Source organism: Macaca thibetana, chromosome 11 (assembly GCF_024542745.1).
Source record: "Macaca thibetana thibetana isolate TM-01 chromosome 11, ASM2454274v1, whole genome shotgun sequence".
NCBI classification, from domain to species: domain Eukaryota; kingdom Metazoa; phylum Chordata; class Mammalia; order Primates; family Cercopithecidae; genus Macaca; species Macaca thibetana.
In genome coordinates this window covers 31086581-31104605 of record NC_065588.1, presented here as the reverse complement: position 1 = coordinate 31104605, position 18025 = coordinate 31086581, and the positions used below count along the sequence as shown (strand labels likewise).

Sequence of the window (18025 nt, the reverse complement as noted above, 5' to 3'; positions counted from 1 at the left end):
CCCTGGCCCTGCAGCTGAGGGAGGATGACGAGGAGCAGGCTGATCTGGTCAAGGAACAAGAGCTTTTTTTTTGAGAGATGATGTGCTTATGCAGAAATCACAGAAATGATGGGTATCATTTATTGAACACCTGCTATCTGCTCAGCCATGAGCTGAGTGACTTACATGGATATCGCTAATTCCCACCACCAGGCAGCAGATAAGGTATAACTAGCCCCATTTTACAAATGAGTAACTGAGGCTCAGAGATGAAAGAACTGGCCCTAGGTCACACAGTTGTAGGTGGCAGAACCAAGATGGGTGTCCCTCCAGAGGCGACGGACCCTCCTCCCAGTGTGTTAGGCTGCAGCTAGGCCCTCCGGGCCCGCAGATGATGTGGGTAGGTGGCACCATGGTCTCCAAGGACCTTGCACTGGAAGTCTCTCCAAGCCAGTCAAGGGCACTGTCCCCTGCTCTCTTTCCCACAGACCTCTGTGTCATGGTAGGGAGTTCGGGAAAGCAAAGAACCAAAGCCAGGAGACCTGGGTGCTGGTTCAGGGTGTGAGGCCCTGGGTAACTCCCCTCTCTGGGTCTCAACTTTCTGATCTATAAAATGTGGAGAGCAGCTGGGTGCCATGGCTCATGCCTGTAATCCCAGCACTTTGGGAGACCGAGGTGGGCAGATCACCTGAGGTCAAGAGTTGGAGACCAGCCTGGCCAACATGATGAAACCTCAGCCTCTGCTAAAAATACAAAACTAGCCGGCATGGTGGCGTGCGCCTGTAATCCCAGCTACTTGGGAGGCTGAGGCAGGAGAATCGCTTGAATCTGGGAGGTGGAGGTTGCAATGAGCTGAGATTGCACCACTGCACTCCAGCCTGGGTGACAGAGTGAGGCTCTGTCGCAAAAAAAAAAAAAAAAAAAAAAAAAAAAGCGAAGAACACCACCCCTTTTCTGGCCTGAGTCTCAGGCTGTTGTGTGGGCCCAACGAGAGGAAGTATCAGAAATCCTCTGAAGTCTACAGAAAACTGGAGAAAGACAGTTTCCACTTCTGGAGGCCTTCCTATGTGCCAGGTACTTCGTAAGTGGGTCACAGGCATCGCCTCATTCAAGAGCTGGGGAAATGGTCCACATTTTGCAGATGAAGAAGTCAATGGACAGGGAAGTTAAATAGCTCAAGGTTATCTAGGAGCAAAGCCAGGACTGGACCCAGGCCTTCTGAGACCAAACCCTCTGCTCCTCCCCTTCTCTAGACGGTGCTTAACCCTGGAGTGGGAAGGGCTTCGCAGGACAGCAGGACTCCTAGAAGGACAGCCCACACTCAGCCCTGCTGAGCTGAAGCAGCCATGTACATGAGGTGGGGACTGCAGGGGCCCTTGCTGCTGAGGAGGCCTTCTTGGCTCACCCCCTTCGGACCTCTGACTAGAGCAACCTGAGAGAGTCACCCTGACTTCCTGGGTAGCAGCTAGGGGAGAGGGTACAGGGAGAAATGGGAGCCAAGGACATTGCTCATCCTAAGAGAGACAGCTGGATGAGGGCGCACACACACACACACGGTCACCAACCTGGACACCAAAATCCATGGATGCTCAATTCCTGATATAAAATGGTGCAATATTTGCATATAACCTATGCACATTCTCCCCTATATAATACCTGAACCTCATCCCTAGACTACTTATACTACCTCATACAGTGTAAATGCTATGTAAATAGTCGGTATATTGCATTATTCAGGCAACGGTGCCAAGGTTTGTTCAGTACAGATGCAATCATCCATTTTTTGGAATATTTTTGATCTACAATTGGTTGAATTCATGGATGCTGAACCCATGGACATGGAGGACTGACTGTACACACACAAACACACATGCACACACAAAGGAATGAATGCAGATACATGCACACTCACACACACATGCACAAGCACCCCTAAACACATATACATGCATACAACCCCAACCACATGGACCCAGAAGCATGCAGACACATGTACCACAGATGGCTTGCACACTCGACCCTCCGTGCACACACATGGGGTGCATGCACATACCTGAGCCCACACTCACACTCCTCCCAGGTCCCTGTTCCCGACAAGTTCATGTTGTCCCCCAGCTATTTTCCTTCATGTTCTCTGGGGGAGATACTGACCGTGGGATTCAGCCTTGGTTGCAGAGGGAGGGGGAGAGAAGAAGAGAGCAGGGTAGGGTGCGGGTGTGCAAAGGGTCAGTTATTTCAGCCCAGGTGGTTACTGAAGACCTGTGTCAATGCGAGAGGGATTCAGAGCCCTTCCACCCCCACCCGTCCCTGCACTGCAACTCACCTGCAGGCAGGCCACCCCGATGCCCACAGCCCCCATGAGCAGCAGGTGGTCGGCCAGGAACTGCTCCAGCTTGGTGAGGCAGCCTCCCTGTAAGAGAAGGGCAGGTGACGCGGCCATGGCCCAGGAGCAGGCGCGGGTGGGGAGGGAGGGCGGGCTGTCACTGCCGCAGAGGCTGAGGACAAGCCAGAGGACTCACAGGCTGGACCTAGCCTTGAACTGCCCACAGGCTACTTGAGTGGACCCAGGGGCATGCCGTGGTGTCCTAGACTCTCCGGTATGAGCTGCTTGTCCCAGGGCTTTGTAGAGACTCTGGAAAGCCCCAGGCACTGTGGGCTCGTGGCCAAGGAGCACATGTGTCCTGCTTTCCCACACCCACTTGCCTGATCCAGCCTTTCTGGGGCTCCTGAGCGGCCAGGCCGGGGCCCTCTCCTCACCCCCAGCTTGAGCTTGGGTGCTCACCTCCACCTTATAGATGTTGGAGGGGTGGGCCCGCTGGCCGCAGCGCGTCACCACTGTCTTGCAGCAGCTGTCGGGCACCCGGCGGCCCTCGGCCTCCCGCGACAGGATGTACGTGCTGTGCTGCCAGTCAGCTGAGCTGTTGCTTCCACAGCACTTGAACTGGAGGCAGAGGCAGAGGCTGGAGGTGAGAGGCCTGCGTAGGGTTCCAGGCTGCAGGACACATTATTCAAATACTAACCCAACCCCTACTTGTCTATCTGAACCATGGTTAGTTAGTATGTGTATAATGTGTTTTCCCTTCCCATGCTTTGAGAAGGGAGCTGGTCACTCCAGGGCCCTTCTCAGACTCAGTGCTGAACTGCCTGCAGGACACCTGCTTCCCAGCTTTTTAGCCACCCAAGTCCTTCAAGGAGGCTATGCTAGGTGTCTTGGGGGCAGGCCGGGTCTGCGAGGTGGGTCCCCAGAGAGTGAGGCTGTGGACCACTACTAGGTGGCAGAGCCCAGGGTGGGGACAAAACCACAAGGCAGGGGAGTTTCCTGGTCATCCAGGGGTCAGGGTGTGGGGACAGGGATCTAGCCTGGCCAGAGGCTCCCAGGCCCCCATTCAGGCTTTGAAGTCTCAGAGCCCCAGATCTGCCCATGGTACTGGGAGACCAGTGTCAACCAGAGGGGCTGTCATGAGTGCTAAGACCTGGGATCATCTGCACCACCCCAGGGCAGGAAAGCGCCCACCCAGATATAAAATGATTCCAAGACAGCGGACATTGGTTGCTTCTCGCCTTTCCCAGTTACGGCACTGAGATTCAAAGTTCCCACACGGGACAGAGAGCAGGGCTGCTGTGAGGCTGCTGCTGGTGTGTGTCTGGAGATGGGGGGTGGAGGTATGTTTAGTCCAGCTACCAAGAGTTTGCTAGGCAGCTACTATGTGCCTGGAGTGAAGCAACCTGAGTAAGGCATGGGGCCTACCCTTGGGTAGCTTAGCATCCACTGTCGCATAGTAGGAGATGATAGAAGCTTGTGTGAGGCACAGAGGCTCTGTCCAGGGCCAGGAACAATCCACAGGGATGAACAGGGGCCCCAGGAGCTGAGGAGAGCATGACAGCACACAGACAGAGCAGGGACTGGCACAGCGTGCAGGAGTCACGTGGGAACTGCACATTCCGCGTGACTGCCTGTCTGTGCTGGTGCCGCCTGATGGCTGTCATTTGTAAAATGCGGACAACAAAAGTACCTCCATGCCATGCTGTTGTGAGGACTGACAGAGGTGATTCACATAAAGCACCTAGAAGAGAGCCCGGCGCTGAGTCAGTGGTGAAGGAGAGACACCTGCTTCCACCATCACGCTTGTGTGAATACAGCTTCGTGTGTCTCTCTCATTTACATCCACGTGGTGGTGGATGCTGGCCTGGGTGCTGGCCCTGGCTCTGCAGCCACTGCTTTCTTGGGCTCAGTCTCCTGCCTGAGATGTGGTCTGGGGTTCTAAGCGTTCCCGGCTTGTGTGAGGGCCGTGTCCGCACGCATAGACACCCTGCAAGTCTTCGTCAGCGACACAGCCTTCGCTCTCAGCTGTGCCTTTCCTTATCTGCCCCTGGCCCTGACCTGCCGCTTCCACCCTCTTCACTTAAGCAAACCCTGCCTCTGCCCCATGAAGCCCTCCCTACCTTGGCTGCTCTCTCTTCTGAGGCTCCTGCCTCTTCTGAAGGTGGCCCAGCCTTGCACTGCCTGCACATTGCCCGCTGTGTGTCCAGCTTCCCCGAGGGCAGGGATCCTGTCCTATTCCTCTTTGTCTAGCACAGTTCCTCACAGGTGAGGCCCAGTGAGTGGAGTGCACACTTAGTTTTGCACAGGGCTGGCCAGCAGTGTGCGCTGCCTCCTCCTGGTCCTGAGCTAAGCCCGTGGGGTGCGAGTGCGCCTGTGGGTGTGTACTTGTGTGTACATGCATGTCCCAGGCCACTACTTCAGAGAAGAGACTGCTCTCTGCAGCACCCAGTGGGAGCTGGTCCTGAGTCGTGGGGAGATGGGGAGGGGCCTTCCAGTTGATCCATGACGCCCCTGGGGCTCAGAGCTCCCCACATCTACTTCCTCTACTTGCCTGATGTTCCCTGGGGCCAAGAGCAAGGCCTCAGGTCCAGGGGGTGGGGATGGGGAGTGGGGTGGCAGAGAGAAAGGGGACCAGAGTGGGCAGATGGGACTGCTTTGAATTTTCTGACATGGACACATTCGGATCCTAGAGCAGCGCTGTCCCGGAGAACTTTCTGCAATGAAGGCAGCGTCCTACATCTGTGCTGTCTGATCGGAGCTCACTAGACACATGGGCTAATGAGCACGAGAAATGCAGTTGGTATGACTAAGGAATTGAATGTTGTATTTAATTGAGCTGGAAATAGCCACATGTGGGTGGTGGCTGCCACATTGGACAGGACAGCTCTGAGGTCCATTTGCCCATCGTTTATGTCTGGTCAGGCCGGTGGGTGTCCCTGGAGGGATTTGGAGAAAACCTTTCTGTCCCCCAGCATTCTGTCTGATGGCTCACACTGGAGGGTTCCTGTGGCAGCTGAACTGAAATCTCTCTGCTGGTTACAGCTCAGTCTTATGGAGCCGCAGTAGCCAGCCCCCCCCGGGGAAGGAGGAAGGCAGCCCCGTGGATAGAAGCAGCCTGGACAGGAGCTTCCTGGGCTGGATCCTGGCAGGAGACGGAGTTCTCCTGGCACAGCCGGCTTCCTGGCCACAGAGGCCCCAGAACGGGAAGGCAGCAGGGGTGGGGCCTGGAGGAGGTGGTCGGAATAGGAGAGGAACCGGGCTTCAGCAGGTACTTTTCATGGCAGTGGGGACATCTACGGATGTGACCATGTTTAATGCTCATATGCCCTAAAGAGGCTTCATTTTAAGGATGTGACATCTGAAGCTCAGAGAGGGTAAGTAACCTGCCTAGGGTCACCCAGACAGGAAAGAACAGTTAGGGTTTGAACGCATGTGGGCTTAGCCTTCAAGGCCATATGGGGCATGGCTTACATCCTGCTGGAGCCGGTCTACTGAGGCGGTGATCTGCGTGGCTCCAGGCTGCCCGTAGTTCTCAGCCAGAGTCTGGTTCAAGTGCTGCTTCAGTTCATCACTCAGCTGAGGAGGGTGGGAGGGAAGGTGCCATCAGCAGGACCAGCCCCATCCCCATCCTGGCCCCAGGCCTACTCACAACCCCCCACCACCCCCCAGCTAATTCTAGAACACTGTGGACTGTGGATGGTGTGATGCAGAGGTTTCTCAGCAGTGTAAGGGACCATCAGCCAGAGACAGTGCAGAAGACAGCTATGGAGAGGAAGATACCAAAACGGGGCCCCCACTTAGGGCAGAGGTGTGATGGGCAGAGCTGAGAGAGGCTGCGGAGACAGCTCAGGTAAAGGGTCACATCCAGAAGCTGGTGGGAGGCGGTGGTGAGGCCAGACACACGGTGCTTTGAAACGTCTGTTGATCTTAACTGCGATCATGAGGTGATATTGAAAGTATTTATAATTGTTACCCTCTGGGCATCATATCAGCACTGGCTGGAAACAACCAGCAGAGTCGTACTGTCTCTACCAACCAAACATTACCCTGGTCATGACCTCAAATTCCCGATTCAGCGGGCTCAAGGGTGGGAGTGGATAGGACTGACCCTGGGACTCACTCCATCCTTTTTCAATCCAGGCAGGCAAGGCCTGATCCTGCTTCAGGGTCTGGCATGTGACCCTGGCCCAGGCCTTTTTTCTTGGATGTCTCTGACAGATGGATTCATCCTCTAGACCATCCTTGGAAGGGGAGAGGGATGACCCAATGTCCCACGGGAAACCCCCGTCCCCAGTTCCCACATGGAAGACATCAGCATCCACACATGCAGGACAGAATTGCTGGAGCCGGGACCAGCAGCTGGGATGCAGATGTGTAGGGGGATTGCCAGGGCCTGGGAAACAGGACCACCCCTGCGCCCGCCTCAGCTTCCCTCATCACAATGCAAACCTCCCTACCCACATTGCTGCTTCAGGGGCACTGACAGAGGATGCAGGAGGAGGAAACATCACTCACCCTCTGGTAATACACATGGGCCAGGACTCCCGCCACCAGCTCAACCAGGAAGATGACGAGCAACAGGCAGAAATACTAGGAGCAAGGAGAGAGGACAGTCACCACCGGGATCAGGATGCTGCTATGACAAACGTTTCCCCACAGTGGTGGGGGTGGTAGAGATACCTGCTGGGACCCCTATCATCCAGACCATCTTCCTCCTGGATGTACCAGTCTCACTGGCTGCCAGTACCAAGTTCCCCACTTACTCCTTCCCTCCTTGGTCTGCTGACAATTCAGTAATGCATCTACCGATCCAATATGTATTAAATACCTGCTATATGCCAGATGCCAGGTAGCGTAAGACAACTATTGCTCTCAAAGTTACTGATGGTGGGAAGACAGATGAGTGACTGCAATGCTGTGTTATAAATGTCACTATGGGGTAAGCTCTAGAGATGGTGGGAGGCTCCTGGTAGGGTGGGCAGTCAGAGAAGGCTTCCTGGAGGTGGTGACACCTAAGTAACATCTTTAAGGACTGAATAGGCATTTGCTAAGTGAAGGAGGGAAGCACATTCCAGAAAGAGGGGAGAACAAGTGAGAAGCCACGGGGCATTTGTGTTCAGGGAGTGGACAGTACCCTTGTAGTTGCAGTGCAGGGACCAGGGTGGACTGCAACAACCAAGGTTCAGGAAAAACCAAATCAGAGATCCAGGGGAAGGCGATTCCTGTGCTGTCTTTCAGCCGTGATGCCCATTTCCTGTTCTTCATGGCCCTGCAGGGTTCTCATTCCCCTCACCACTGCTCTTCCCACCTCCCAGGCCTGCTGCTGCTGCTGGCTTCCCGGCCCTGCACTCAGTGTGACCTGTAGAAGGACATGGGTGCTGCTTCCTTCTCACTCCCACCTGGCTTGCACAGTCAGGGGGAGCTCCTGAGACCCTGCTCAACCAATTCTGCTTGCAGGAGCCAACAGGCCTAGAAGGCATGTTGGGCCTCCCTCTCTCCCAACCCTGGAGGAGCGGGGAGAGGGGGATGAAGCTGGCTACAGGCAGCCATGGAGCTCCCAGGCAGGGACAAGGGAAGAGAAGAGAGGAGAAGAGAGAGGGAGAGAGGAGAAGAGAGAGGGAGAGAGGGGGAGAGAGGGGGAGAGAGGGGGATGGGGAGGAGAGGGGGGAGAGAGGGGGATGGGGAGAGGGGGGGGAGAGGGGGTAGAGAGAGGGGGGGAGAGGGGGGGAGAGCGAGGGAGAGGGAGGGAGGGAGAAAGGGGGGAGAGAGGGGGGAGGGGGGAGGGGGAGAAAGGGGGAGGGGGGGGGAGAGAGGAGAGAGGGGGGGGAGGGGGGGAGAGCGAGGGAGAGGGAGGGAGGGAGAAAGGGGGAGAGAGGGGGAGAGGGGGGAGAAAGGGGGGGGGGGGGAGAGGGGAGAGAGGGGGAGAGCGGGGGAGAGAGGGGGGGGAGAGGAGGAGAGGCGGGGAGAGGAGGAGAGGGGGGGAGAGGAGGAGAGAGGGGGAGAGAGGGGGAGAGAGGGGGAGAGAGGGGGAGAGAGGGGAAGAGAGGGGGAACACTATTGATCAAAACCAGCCCCACTGTGGGGAAGCTCAGCCCGACTCAAGAGCACCTCCCACCCGGGCTGCCCCCAGGCACTCCCCGCCCACCTGGCCACAGCAGGGCAGCTGCCCATGGTCACTGGGATGGCTGGATTCTAGGGAAGGCCCAGCCTGTGGGTGAGACTGAAACTCTAGGCTTCACCCAGCAGGGAAAGGAGTGTGAGCAGGAGGTATATGGTGGTGGGTGGTGGTGGGGGATGCCCAGGACAGACAGGGCATTTCAGAGGCAATGCTAATCCATGGGCCCATGGGACTCGCCCAACCATCTCCTGCACCACTCAGCAGGGAGCCTGGCATGGGCAGGGATTAAGGAATGTAGGAGAGGGGCCATTTCTTTTCACAGGGAAAGAACTGTGGTCCAAGAGCAGGGCTTCCTTTCACATGAAGTGTGTTACCCACCTCCTCATTGCAATTTTACTGTGTCCTATAGTCTCCCAGTATCAGGGATACAGGGAGAGTTTCCAGTTTCAGAGTAACAGTGTCAGGCCTAGCCCCATCATTTGTGGGGCCTGAGGCCAAGAGCACAAATGCAAGGTCCCTGCCCCTTCCTTTCCTGCCCCAGGCTCTTCGCTGCACCACGAACAACCTCCAGCTCTGCCTGCCCCTCCCCCAGGGTCAGATGCCCCTTGGCAGGGGGTGTGGAGAGGGCTGAGTGTGGTGCAGGCTAGAGGCACACATGCTAGTCAGCCTCAGGACATGCTTGCAGATGCTGCGTGCAGGTTGTCTGGACAGAGGATTCACACTCCTGGGTCCCTAGGAGGAGGTCAGGAAGTGGTGGGAGGGAGTTGCAGATTCCACAAGGACACATTCCCTCCACCCTACGGACTTTCCACTCCCTGGGGACGAGTGTGGATGAAGAGGGCCTCAGGCCCAAGCCTGGGTCTACATGTACCGAGTGGGATGCAGGGTAAGCTGCGGCAGGAGGCTGAAGAGAGGGTCTGTGGATGGTCCTCCTGCTTGACAAGCCTCTGAGAAGCAGGGCCCAAACACTGAGGAAGGCTGGGGGAAAGTCAGTGAACTTGGGTTGGGTTCAGGCTCCACCACATGCTGGCTCTAGCTGGATGGCTGCTAGTACTTTGGTGCAAATTAGAAAAACGTGGCTCAGGAAGAGTTGCATGGGCCGGATTTCAGCCTTCTTTGGTCCCCTTGTGTAGGACGCAAACTTTAGGGTCAACAAGGACCCAGTGAGAGGGGAAATGTACTTTCCAGTGATCTGACCTGCCTCCTGCCCTCCCAGAGCTCCAGGTCCCACAGCATGAGGGGTGCGGTCCTTGTCAGCCAGTGGGAGGCGCAGCCAGCCCATGCCAGAGTGTGGTCCCCCAGGGAGCCGCCCAGTCCATCAGACAGAGCATGGCTACACATTCACCCTCACCCTACCCAGGGTGAGGCATCCTTGTTTCTGAGCCTCCTCGACTCAGGGGCTCTCCCCTGCCATATGCTGCGGGGCCCTGCGGCTCCTCTCTGACATGCGTGCCCTTCCTGCCTGCTCCAAACTTCCCTCCACCATCCCCAGCTATGGTGCTGAGGCTGGCTCCCTCCCGCTGCACAGGACCTGAAGGCACTGATGCCAGTCGCTCCCAGAAACCTCGGGGACATGGGAGGAAGAGGTGATGGAGTGTCCCTAACTGACAGGAGCACCCAGGCTGCTGGCAGCTAGGAGAGCCGCATGCTGGCATCTCTACACCTTCCTTCTCCCCATCGCCCCTGTGGGCCGTGAGTCACGTCCACAGGATACTCCTGGATAGCTGTCACGCCGCTTCTCAGGAGAAGCCACTGCCCCGGTTCCTATTGAAGACAGGGTGGCGAACAGGGAGGATGGGGAGGTAGAGATACCGAACCTCACCCCTTGGTTTAGTGGCTGGCTAAATTAGTACATCCTACCCCTGTGCATCCTATCTGCACAGGCTGGTTCAGAGGCATCACACAGGCTATCTGACCTGCTGGAGTGGCCCCCTCCAGGAGGTGGGGAGAGCGCTTGGCAGGGGCAGTGGTGTGTGGGGATAGCCTTCTCAAGCTCCAGTGTGTAAAGATGCCTGGGAGGGGAGTGAAGGCCTGGCCTGGGGCTTCGAGGGGACTGAGGCCGGGTGCTGGTGGGCACAGGCACTGGCTCCAGGCAGCAGCTTCCACAGCAGGGAGGCTGCAGGTGTGACCCACCAGGTGTGTGGTCCACCAGGCCCAGGAGCAGGCAAAGGGTCCCTCATCAGCTAGGGCTTCAGCCGGGTGAGGTCATGGGCTCTGACAGAGCCGTCACCTCTGCCCCTCCACCCTGCACCTTACCCAGGCTTTCCTAACTCCCTGGGTCCGGCGGGATCATCTCAGGGCCCCTGCGGCACACACTGGCTCTGTGTGCAAAGCTGAAAAGTGTTCCTGGTGTTGCTGCACACAGGCCAAGTGTCCAGCCTTCGGGCCTTTGCCCTGCCTGTCCCCCTGCCGAATGCTGGCGCCTACCTCTCCTTCCACACCTGGCTCGGCTCAGTCATGGCTCCACCAGGCCATCCCTGGGCGGGAGCAACTGCCACTCCCCGCCCTCTGAATGCCTGCAGCGCGTCATCTGCTGTCTCCTGACACCTGCACTCTGCTTTGCCTGTCTCTCTTCAGCTGGACTGGGCTTCACCTCTGTGTCCCTCCCCTGCCTGCCATGTGGTTCCTCAGTGTAGGTCATCACTGGATGAGTGACACAGCTTTACCCATTGCTCTGTACCACTGCTTTTGCTTCAGGCGTTACCACTCTGTCCCCTAGAACGACTGTGAGCTTCGGAGAAACAGGGACCACATCTGAGGTTGCTTATGGCTCCTCCACAGTGCCCAGTATGGTGCTGGGTCTAGACACACACTTAGCAGACATCCCCTGATTAAGATGCAGGAGTGCACTTTCTTTTTTTTTTTTTTTTTTTCCTTGAGACGGAGTCTCGCTCTGTCGCCCAGGCTGGAGTGCAGTGGCCGGAGCTCAGCTCACTGCAAGCTCCGCCTCCCGGGTTTACACCATTCTCCTGCCTCAACCTCCGGAGTAGCTGGGACTACAGGCGCCCGCCACCTTGCCTGGCTAGTTTTTTTGTGTGTGTGTGCTTTTTTTTTTTTTTATTAGAGATGGGGTTTCACTGTGTTAGCCAGCATGGTCTCGATCTCCTGACCTCGTGATCTGCCCGTCTCGGCCTCCCAAAGTGCTGGGATTACAGGCTTGAGCCACCGCGCCCGGCCAGAAGTGCACTTTCAAATAAAGTACACCTCTGAGACAGCAGAAACTGGCTGGAGCATACCAGCCCCATTCTGGGGGCAGTAGCTTAATCTTTTTCTGATCTGAGAGGAGCATAGCACAGTTACCTTAGTTAAATTTACACCAGTGGTTCTCAGCCTGGCACAATTTTGCACCCAGTGGGTATTTGGCAAAAGGAGTACCTAGAGGATTGAGGCCCAGATGCTAAGCATCCCACTGGGTGCAGGGCAGTCTCCTGCAGTGAAAAATTATCTGGCCCAAAATGCCAGCAGTGCCGAGGTGGCAAAACCCTGGGTCACACATTTACCTTCAGGTTCTCAGGCTGATGCTGGGACTTGATTCGCTTATGTGTCCCTATGCACTGTGGGAGCCACAAAAATAAGATCCAAGGAATGTTAGCTAGCTCCCAAGCAGCTGGAAACGGAACATGGACAGAAGCATGTGCAGCACTGTACCCGCCTGGGAGGGCGCCTCTGCGGTAGGAGGCTGCTCGCCTTGACAAAAGGATCAGGGAAGGTTATATTGCTTCAGCTCACATCCCCATGGGACCGCGGGGGCTGGAATTCCACGAGGGAATTCCATGAGACCAGGTACAACCCGAGAGCTCTCAATGTTTCCTTGGTGATCATCTGTTTTCTGAAGCAGCCATGGATTCCTCCATTTGCTTCAGTGAGCTGGGGAGGGGTATGATGCCATAAGGTTTGTGTTAGGGGTTGACTCTAGGAAGCATCAAGAAGGTTCTGGAAACACCTTTAGCCTTCTTTAAGTTGGGTTTGGTATTGCTTTTTGAATTATTATACAAAAGTCAGTAATAAGAAATTCTCAGCCCATATTTCCATGTAGTTAGAATTCACTGGACCTCATGGTGTCCTGCTTTTCCTAGCTCACTGTGCCAGGGAGGGCCCCCGCTCCACCAATAAAGCCCAGAATTCTCTGCAGAGAGCCCCCAGAAGCACTGGCCCATGGCTTAGGAGGCAACACCCCAACTCAGGGCGGGCTGGCCTTGCTTCTCGTAGAGGAGCAGAGGGCAGGCAGGTTTTCTGTAGTGGGAGCAATAGACAGGCATGCCTTCCAGCAAAAGAAAAAAAATAACCCTTCCTTGGCAGAGGCAGTGCCTTACTCATCTGCACAGCCCTGGAGCACCAAGCCTAGCCTGGCACATGGTTCCCACATGTAACAGTAACAGCCCACATGTACAAGCTCTCCCAGGTGCCAGCCCCCTCCTTATAAGCACATTGCATGGCATCTCCTGTCCACCCTTGGAGATGAGTACTAAGCATTGCTCATCACATTGCCACGTGGGCACGAGCATCAGCCTTACTTTATAGGTGAGGACAGGAGCTTGGAGACGCTAAGTAGCTTGCTGGAGGTCACTTAGCAAGTACATGGTGAGTGAGGAACAGAACCCAGGAGTTCCAGCTGTAGAACCTGTGCTCTGACCTGCTGCATGGTACTGTCCCCACTAAATGGGGGAAAGATGGACGGATGAGCTCCCTGGGCTCACTCAGGGTGGATTCAGCATTTTAGGGCAGGTATGGTTCAGGTGAACACAGGGGTGTCAGTGCTCCACAAGGGACAGAGTGTCAGGAGAGGTGAGGAATGAGTAGGTGAAGATGGAGAGAATAGAGGGAAGCCCAGGGAAGCCCTCCCTGCACCAGTGGGGCAGGCAAGAGATAATCCAGGTCCCCCGCCCCGCCCCGGGCAGCTGGCCTTCCTTTTTGCCAAGAATGGCACAAGAGCAGCTTTCACCTGCTCCTCAACCCCTTGGCTCATCCTGGGTTCATGGCCATGGATTCTAATGCCTGTCTCTGCCCCCTCCACCCTTCACTTTATTCAACCCAGCCCGCTCTCACCTCAGAAGCTAGTCACTGCTGTACAAACCTGAGAAACACTCCTGTGCGTGCACACAGAGCCGTACACAGTGAAGCCTCCAGCCTCTGCGCCTTTTGCTCTCGCTGTTCCTCCTGCCCAGAATTCCCTGCCCCGACCCCATCTGTGTTCTATTTATTGGCTGCTCAGCCACCAACACTCTCAGCTCAGGCACAGCCTCCATGAAGCCCTCCCTGGGCCAGAAGTTTCTGAGCCATGGTCTCACTGTTAGCATCCTTGTTTCTGAGCCTCCCTGACTCTGGGGCCTCCCTGCTTGTCTCGCTCCCTTGGACTGTGTACGCGCTGATCCCTGCTTGCCCTCCTGGCTCTGATCTTTACCTGGTTCTGCCTTCGTGGTCCCTGTGCCCTTGGTATGACCTGAACCTACTCCACTGACCTCCAGCTCCACTCTGGTTTCTGTGACTGGTCTGCCCCTGCAGATCCAGGGCTGCCGCTCCTTCCAAAAGTGACCACCTATGGTCTAATGGAAACAGATAACGAGAATTCCAAAGAAAGCCCCTGTAGCATCTGCCCCAGAGCCCTCCATAAGAATGATCCCATTTCAAAATATGCCAAACGAGAGCAGTGTGTTAAGCATAGAATGGGATCCAAACATTCATCTTTCCCCATATAGCAAAGTGATTTTATTTCCAATTAATTTTTTTTTTTTTTTTTTTTGAGACGGAGTCTGACTCTGTAGCCGAGGCTGGAGTGCAGTGGCCGGATCTCAGCTCACTGCAAGCTCTGCCTCCCGGGTTTACGCCATTCTCCTGCCTCAGCCTCCTGAGTAGTTGGGACTACAGGTGCATACCACTATGCCTGGCTAATTAAATTTATGTATTTATTTATTTGTAGAGATGGTGTCTCACCATATTTCCCAGGCTGGTCACAAACTCCTGGCCTCAAGCAATCCTCCCAGCTTGGCCTCCCAGAGTGCTGGGATTACAGGCATGAGCCACCATGCCCTGCCAGAAATTGAGGGCTGGACTTACATTGCCTGGGGCAAGCTGAGCCCCAGACAGAGATTTTGGGGCAGATTCGCTGGTGCATAAGAGACAGGGCAGCTCAGCATCAGCTGGTGCCATCTTTGAGGTAAGTTTGAAGAACGTTATGAAACCGGAATTTCGAAATTTCTCCATTGGATTGATTCTACCACAAAGAAGGGAGCTTCACTGAAGCATTCCTCATCTGTGTCTCCAGCCATTCTGCGTAATTAGAGATAGTCAGGGTTTGTGAAGCTTCCTGCCACGCCACATCCAGTCAAGGCAGTCCAGGCAGGTTGGGATGAGAGGGAGGTACTAGCCTATTCTCAGAACAGTGCAGCAACAGCCAAAGAAAACCCAGGACCCTGCCAAGGTTAAGTTGCAGGGAGGAGAGCCCAGCCCGAGGCTCCCAGCTGGCTGTGTGTGTGAGAGGATTACAGAGGAAGCCGGAGGGAGGGTCAGGGAGGGAGGGTCACTCCCGCCAAACAGGAAAAGTGAAGCCAGCTTTTTCAGTGGCAACGGCCTCAGGGTGAATTATTTTCTGGCAATTAACCATTAACTGCAGTCGGCTCAGAGGTGCAGCTGCCAGGCCCATTTGTGCAGAAAAGAGAGGATGTAGATTTGGGAGCCTTCAGCCATTCCTGTAACCAAGGGTCACTCTTAGAAAGATGGAGGTAACCTCTACCCCTCCTGGCCCCAGCCCAGGGCTCAACGCCTGGGTCGTCCAGCTGCAACCACGCCAAAGGTTGGGATTCAGCCATTCCACCTGGAAGCGGCTCTACAGTGAGGGCTCAAGAATGTGCTCTGGCCAATGTGTGATACTGACATGTGGTTCTGGGAGCAGAAAAGGGGGCCAGAGCTAGGGTGCAGAAAACCGGTGGACAGTGTAAGGGCATGCTGGAAGAGGCAGGGAGGGACAAAACTGGGTCTCGGGGAGGCAGCAAGTCTTCCAGAGGCACATCAAGAAAATGTGGCTGAGGCCCTTCAATGTTCCAGCCCAAATGTTGGAGGTCTAAGGAGATCGCACTGTGTGTGTTCCAGGAGGTGGTGAGGGTCATGGAAGGAGAACACAGTTTCAGAACTCCAGGCCAAAGACAGGCGTTTACTAGGATTCAAGCTGGGACGACTGAGAGCCCAGTCTGAACAGGCTGAGTGACAGTGGCCCCGCAGATTGGGCATCAGGCCCTGGTCAGCTGGCTGGGGTGATGAGGGCCAGTCCCCCTATAGGCAGACACGGCGCAGGGAACTCAGAGGATGCTGGTGTTCAGTGGATTCAGGCATGAGGAAAGTGACCAATTGCTACTCCCTCCCAGTGCCCTGGAAGGACCCAGACTTTCCCATTGGCTGTCTTCTTGCAGGCTGTGGGAGAGATAGTACAGCCTGAAGGCACCTGTGCAAGGAAGGAGCAAGGGTAGGACAAGGAGCAGTGGCAGGGACCCCAGGACAGGGCTGGTGATGGGTCCCGAGCAGTGGTAATTAATTCTAGGACAGGACTGGCTATGGGTGGAAAGGGAAGGCTCCCAAGAACGAGGAGACACCAGGCTCCATGGAACAGGGCAGCCTGGAAGTTAAGGAAAGCGCAGAGAGGTCAGAGCCTCTGACCAAATCCAACACAAATTTAAACTGCCTGCATGGTCCTTTGCCTTTTAATACAGGCGCCTCGTGCTCCTCACTAGACTCTAAGCCTAGAACTAAGTCAGGGTCCCTTTTTCCTTCCTCCCCTTCTCACCCTGCCTTGGGCCCAGCAGAGCAGGACTTGCCAGGAATGTACTGGAAATGCTTGTTGCTATTGATGAATTAGGCAGTCCCATCCATGCAATATGGAGCATCCATTGCAGAAAACTGGAGGGAGGTGGTGGTGGAAGCTAATTGGCCGTAGAACCACCCCTTCGAGACAATGCTCCTGGACTGTGGTGATCAGATACGCCTGCTGTACCCCGAAAAGGGTGGATGTCAACACAGATCCTATGGGTCTCTTGAGCGGCCAGCTCTCGGGGATGTTTGCATCCTGCTTCCCAAGGATCCTTCAGGGTTCTGAGGCCACCTGGTCCATTCCCCTGCCTGCATTGCAGAAGCCACGCTGGATGAGGAAAGGCTCATGCTGGAGAGCGGTCGGGGTTCCCCAAGCCCTGGCTATAGAATGCTCCCTTTGGAGCACGGTGGGGTCAGCGGACTCAAAGGTTAAAGAGCCACCAAACAGATGAGGCAAGGCCCACCCTGGAGCTGGGTGGTTGGTGGAGCAACATAACAGCACATGTAGGTAAGAAACGAGCCAGGGAGGACACAGTCCAGTTCCCAGGCATGGGGACCCAGGCTCTCCTCACCCTGAACTTCCCATCAGCGCCAGCTACTTCAGAGGATGTGGCCCAGCTCAGGCTGCAGGGCCCTGGGAGCCATGGCCCTCAGAATAACTCTTACTTATTTAGGTTCCTTCTTAAGGGAGCTTGGTCATGATGATGGCAATAGTGATGCAGATATTCATTAGAGCCACATTTTTACCGTCTTTTTATAATGTGGTGATTCACTTCCTAAGACCTGAAAATACTTCTTCATTAACCTCACACATCATCCTGTATAAAATGGCAACACAAGGAGGCAGGCAGAAGCTGAGTGACTTACCCGAGGTCCCAGAGCAAGCTGGGCAAGGTACACGGACACCAGCTTTTGAACCCGAGCCCATATATTTTCACCTCTGATTGTGGACTTTAGGGCCCTGGTTGACCAAGTCTTGGCCTATTTGATGGAGGTGTGGCAATTCTGGATCCCCTTGTTTTCAGAAATTGGTTTTTAGAACTTCTTACTTTTTAATCCATCCCCCAAACAGAAAAGAACGCCCAATAAAGACCCAGTTTAGTTTGAATCATCCACCATGATCTTCATTTGGCTTAAAATATAGAAGTTTTCAGAGCCTCCATTCAAAACTCTAAAAATATCCCTCTCTTTTGATCTAGGTGGCCTCTGTCCTGGTCTTTGGCCCTAGGCTCAGACGGCCTGAATGATCTCTCTCATGCAGTCTTTGCTAAAAAAGATCTGGTGTGAATAATTGAGGCCCCACTCCTGTTCCTGCTCGGCAGATTTCCGGTGCCAAGCTGATCATCATTTCAGCACCGGCAGAGATGTGCTATTTCTGTCCCTGACAGCCACTTCCTTCTTGGGAAAGTGACCTTGAGGGGCTGCAGGTGAGCGAGGAGAAAGGGCTGTGCCAGGACGGACTTCGTGCCTGTGTGGAAGCTGGATGGTCTCCCTCTGGGTCATTCCTTGGGAACTTCTCCCACGCTCCTCCCGATCCAAGGTAGACGCAGGTCATTCAGATGCCTGGGCTTTCATCTTTCCCTCTCCTCCTCAGGGACCACTTTGTCTAGTGATAGACTCGCTGCCCTTCTCCTTTGGAGCTTCCCTCACCTGTCAGCTGATTCAAGATATCACATGGAAGTGAGACATGGAGGGGACAAAATGAAATGGAACCAGAAAGGAACTGCTGAGAGGCATGGAGCACTTTTACACTGCCTTAACTACACCACGTGACTCTAAACAGGAGCCTGGGTTTTAAAATTCCTACT

The 18025-nt window shown here is 55.2% G+C and overlaps 1 protein-coding gene across 1 annotated transcript in view; it reads right to left on the bottom strand.

Annotated features, from left to right (window-relative positions):
* Positions 1–18025, bottom strand: part of TSPAN11 (tetraspanin 11) — a 70891-nt gene that overhangs the window by 11480 nt on the left and 41386 nt on the right. Inside the window, exons 4-7 of the mRNA XM_050750337.1 lie at positions 6818–6892; positions 5774–5878; positions 2762–2920; positions 2303–2389 (exon numbers count right to left, since the gene is read on the bottom strand). Of these exons, the coding sequence (XP_050606294.1) occupies positions 2303–2389; positions 2762–2920; positions 5774–5878; positions 6818–6892 (426 nt within the window). The remainder of the gene's footprint in view (positions 1–2302; positions 2390–2761; positions 2921–5773; positions 5879–6817; positions 6893–18025) is intronic.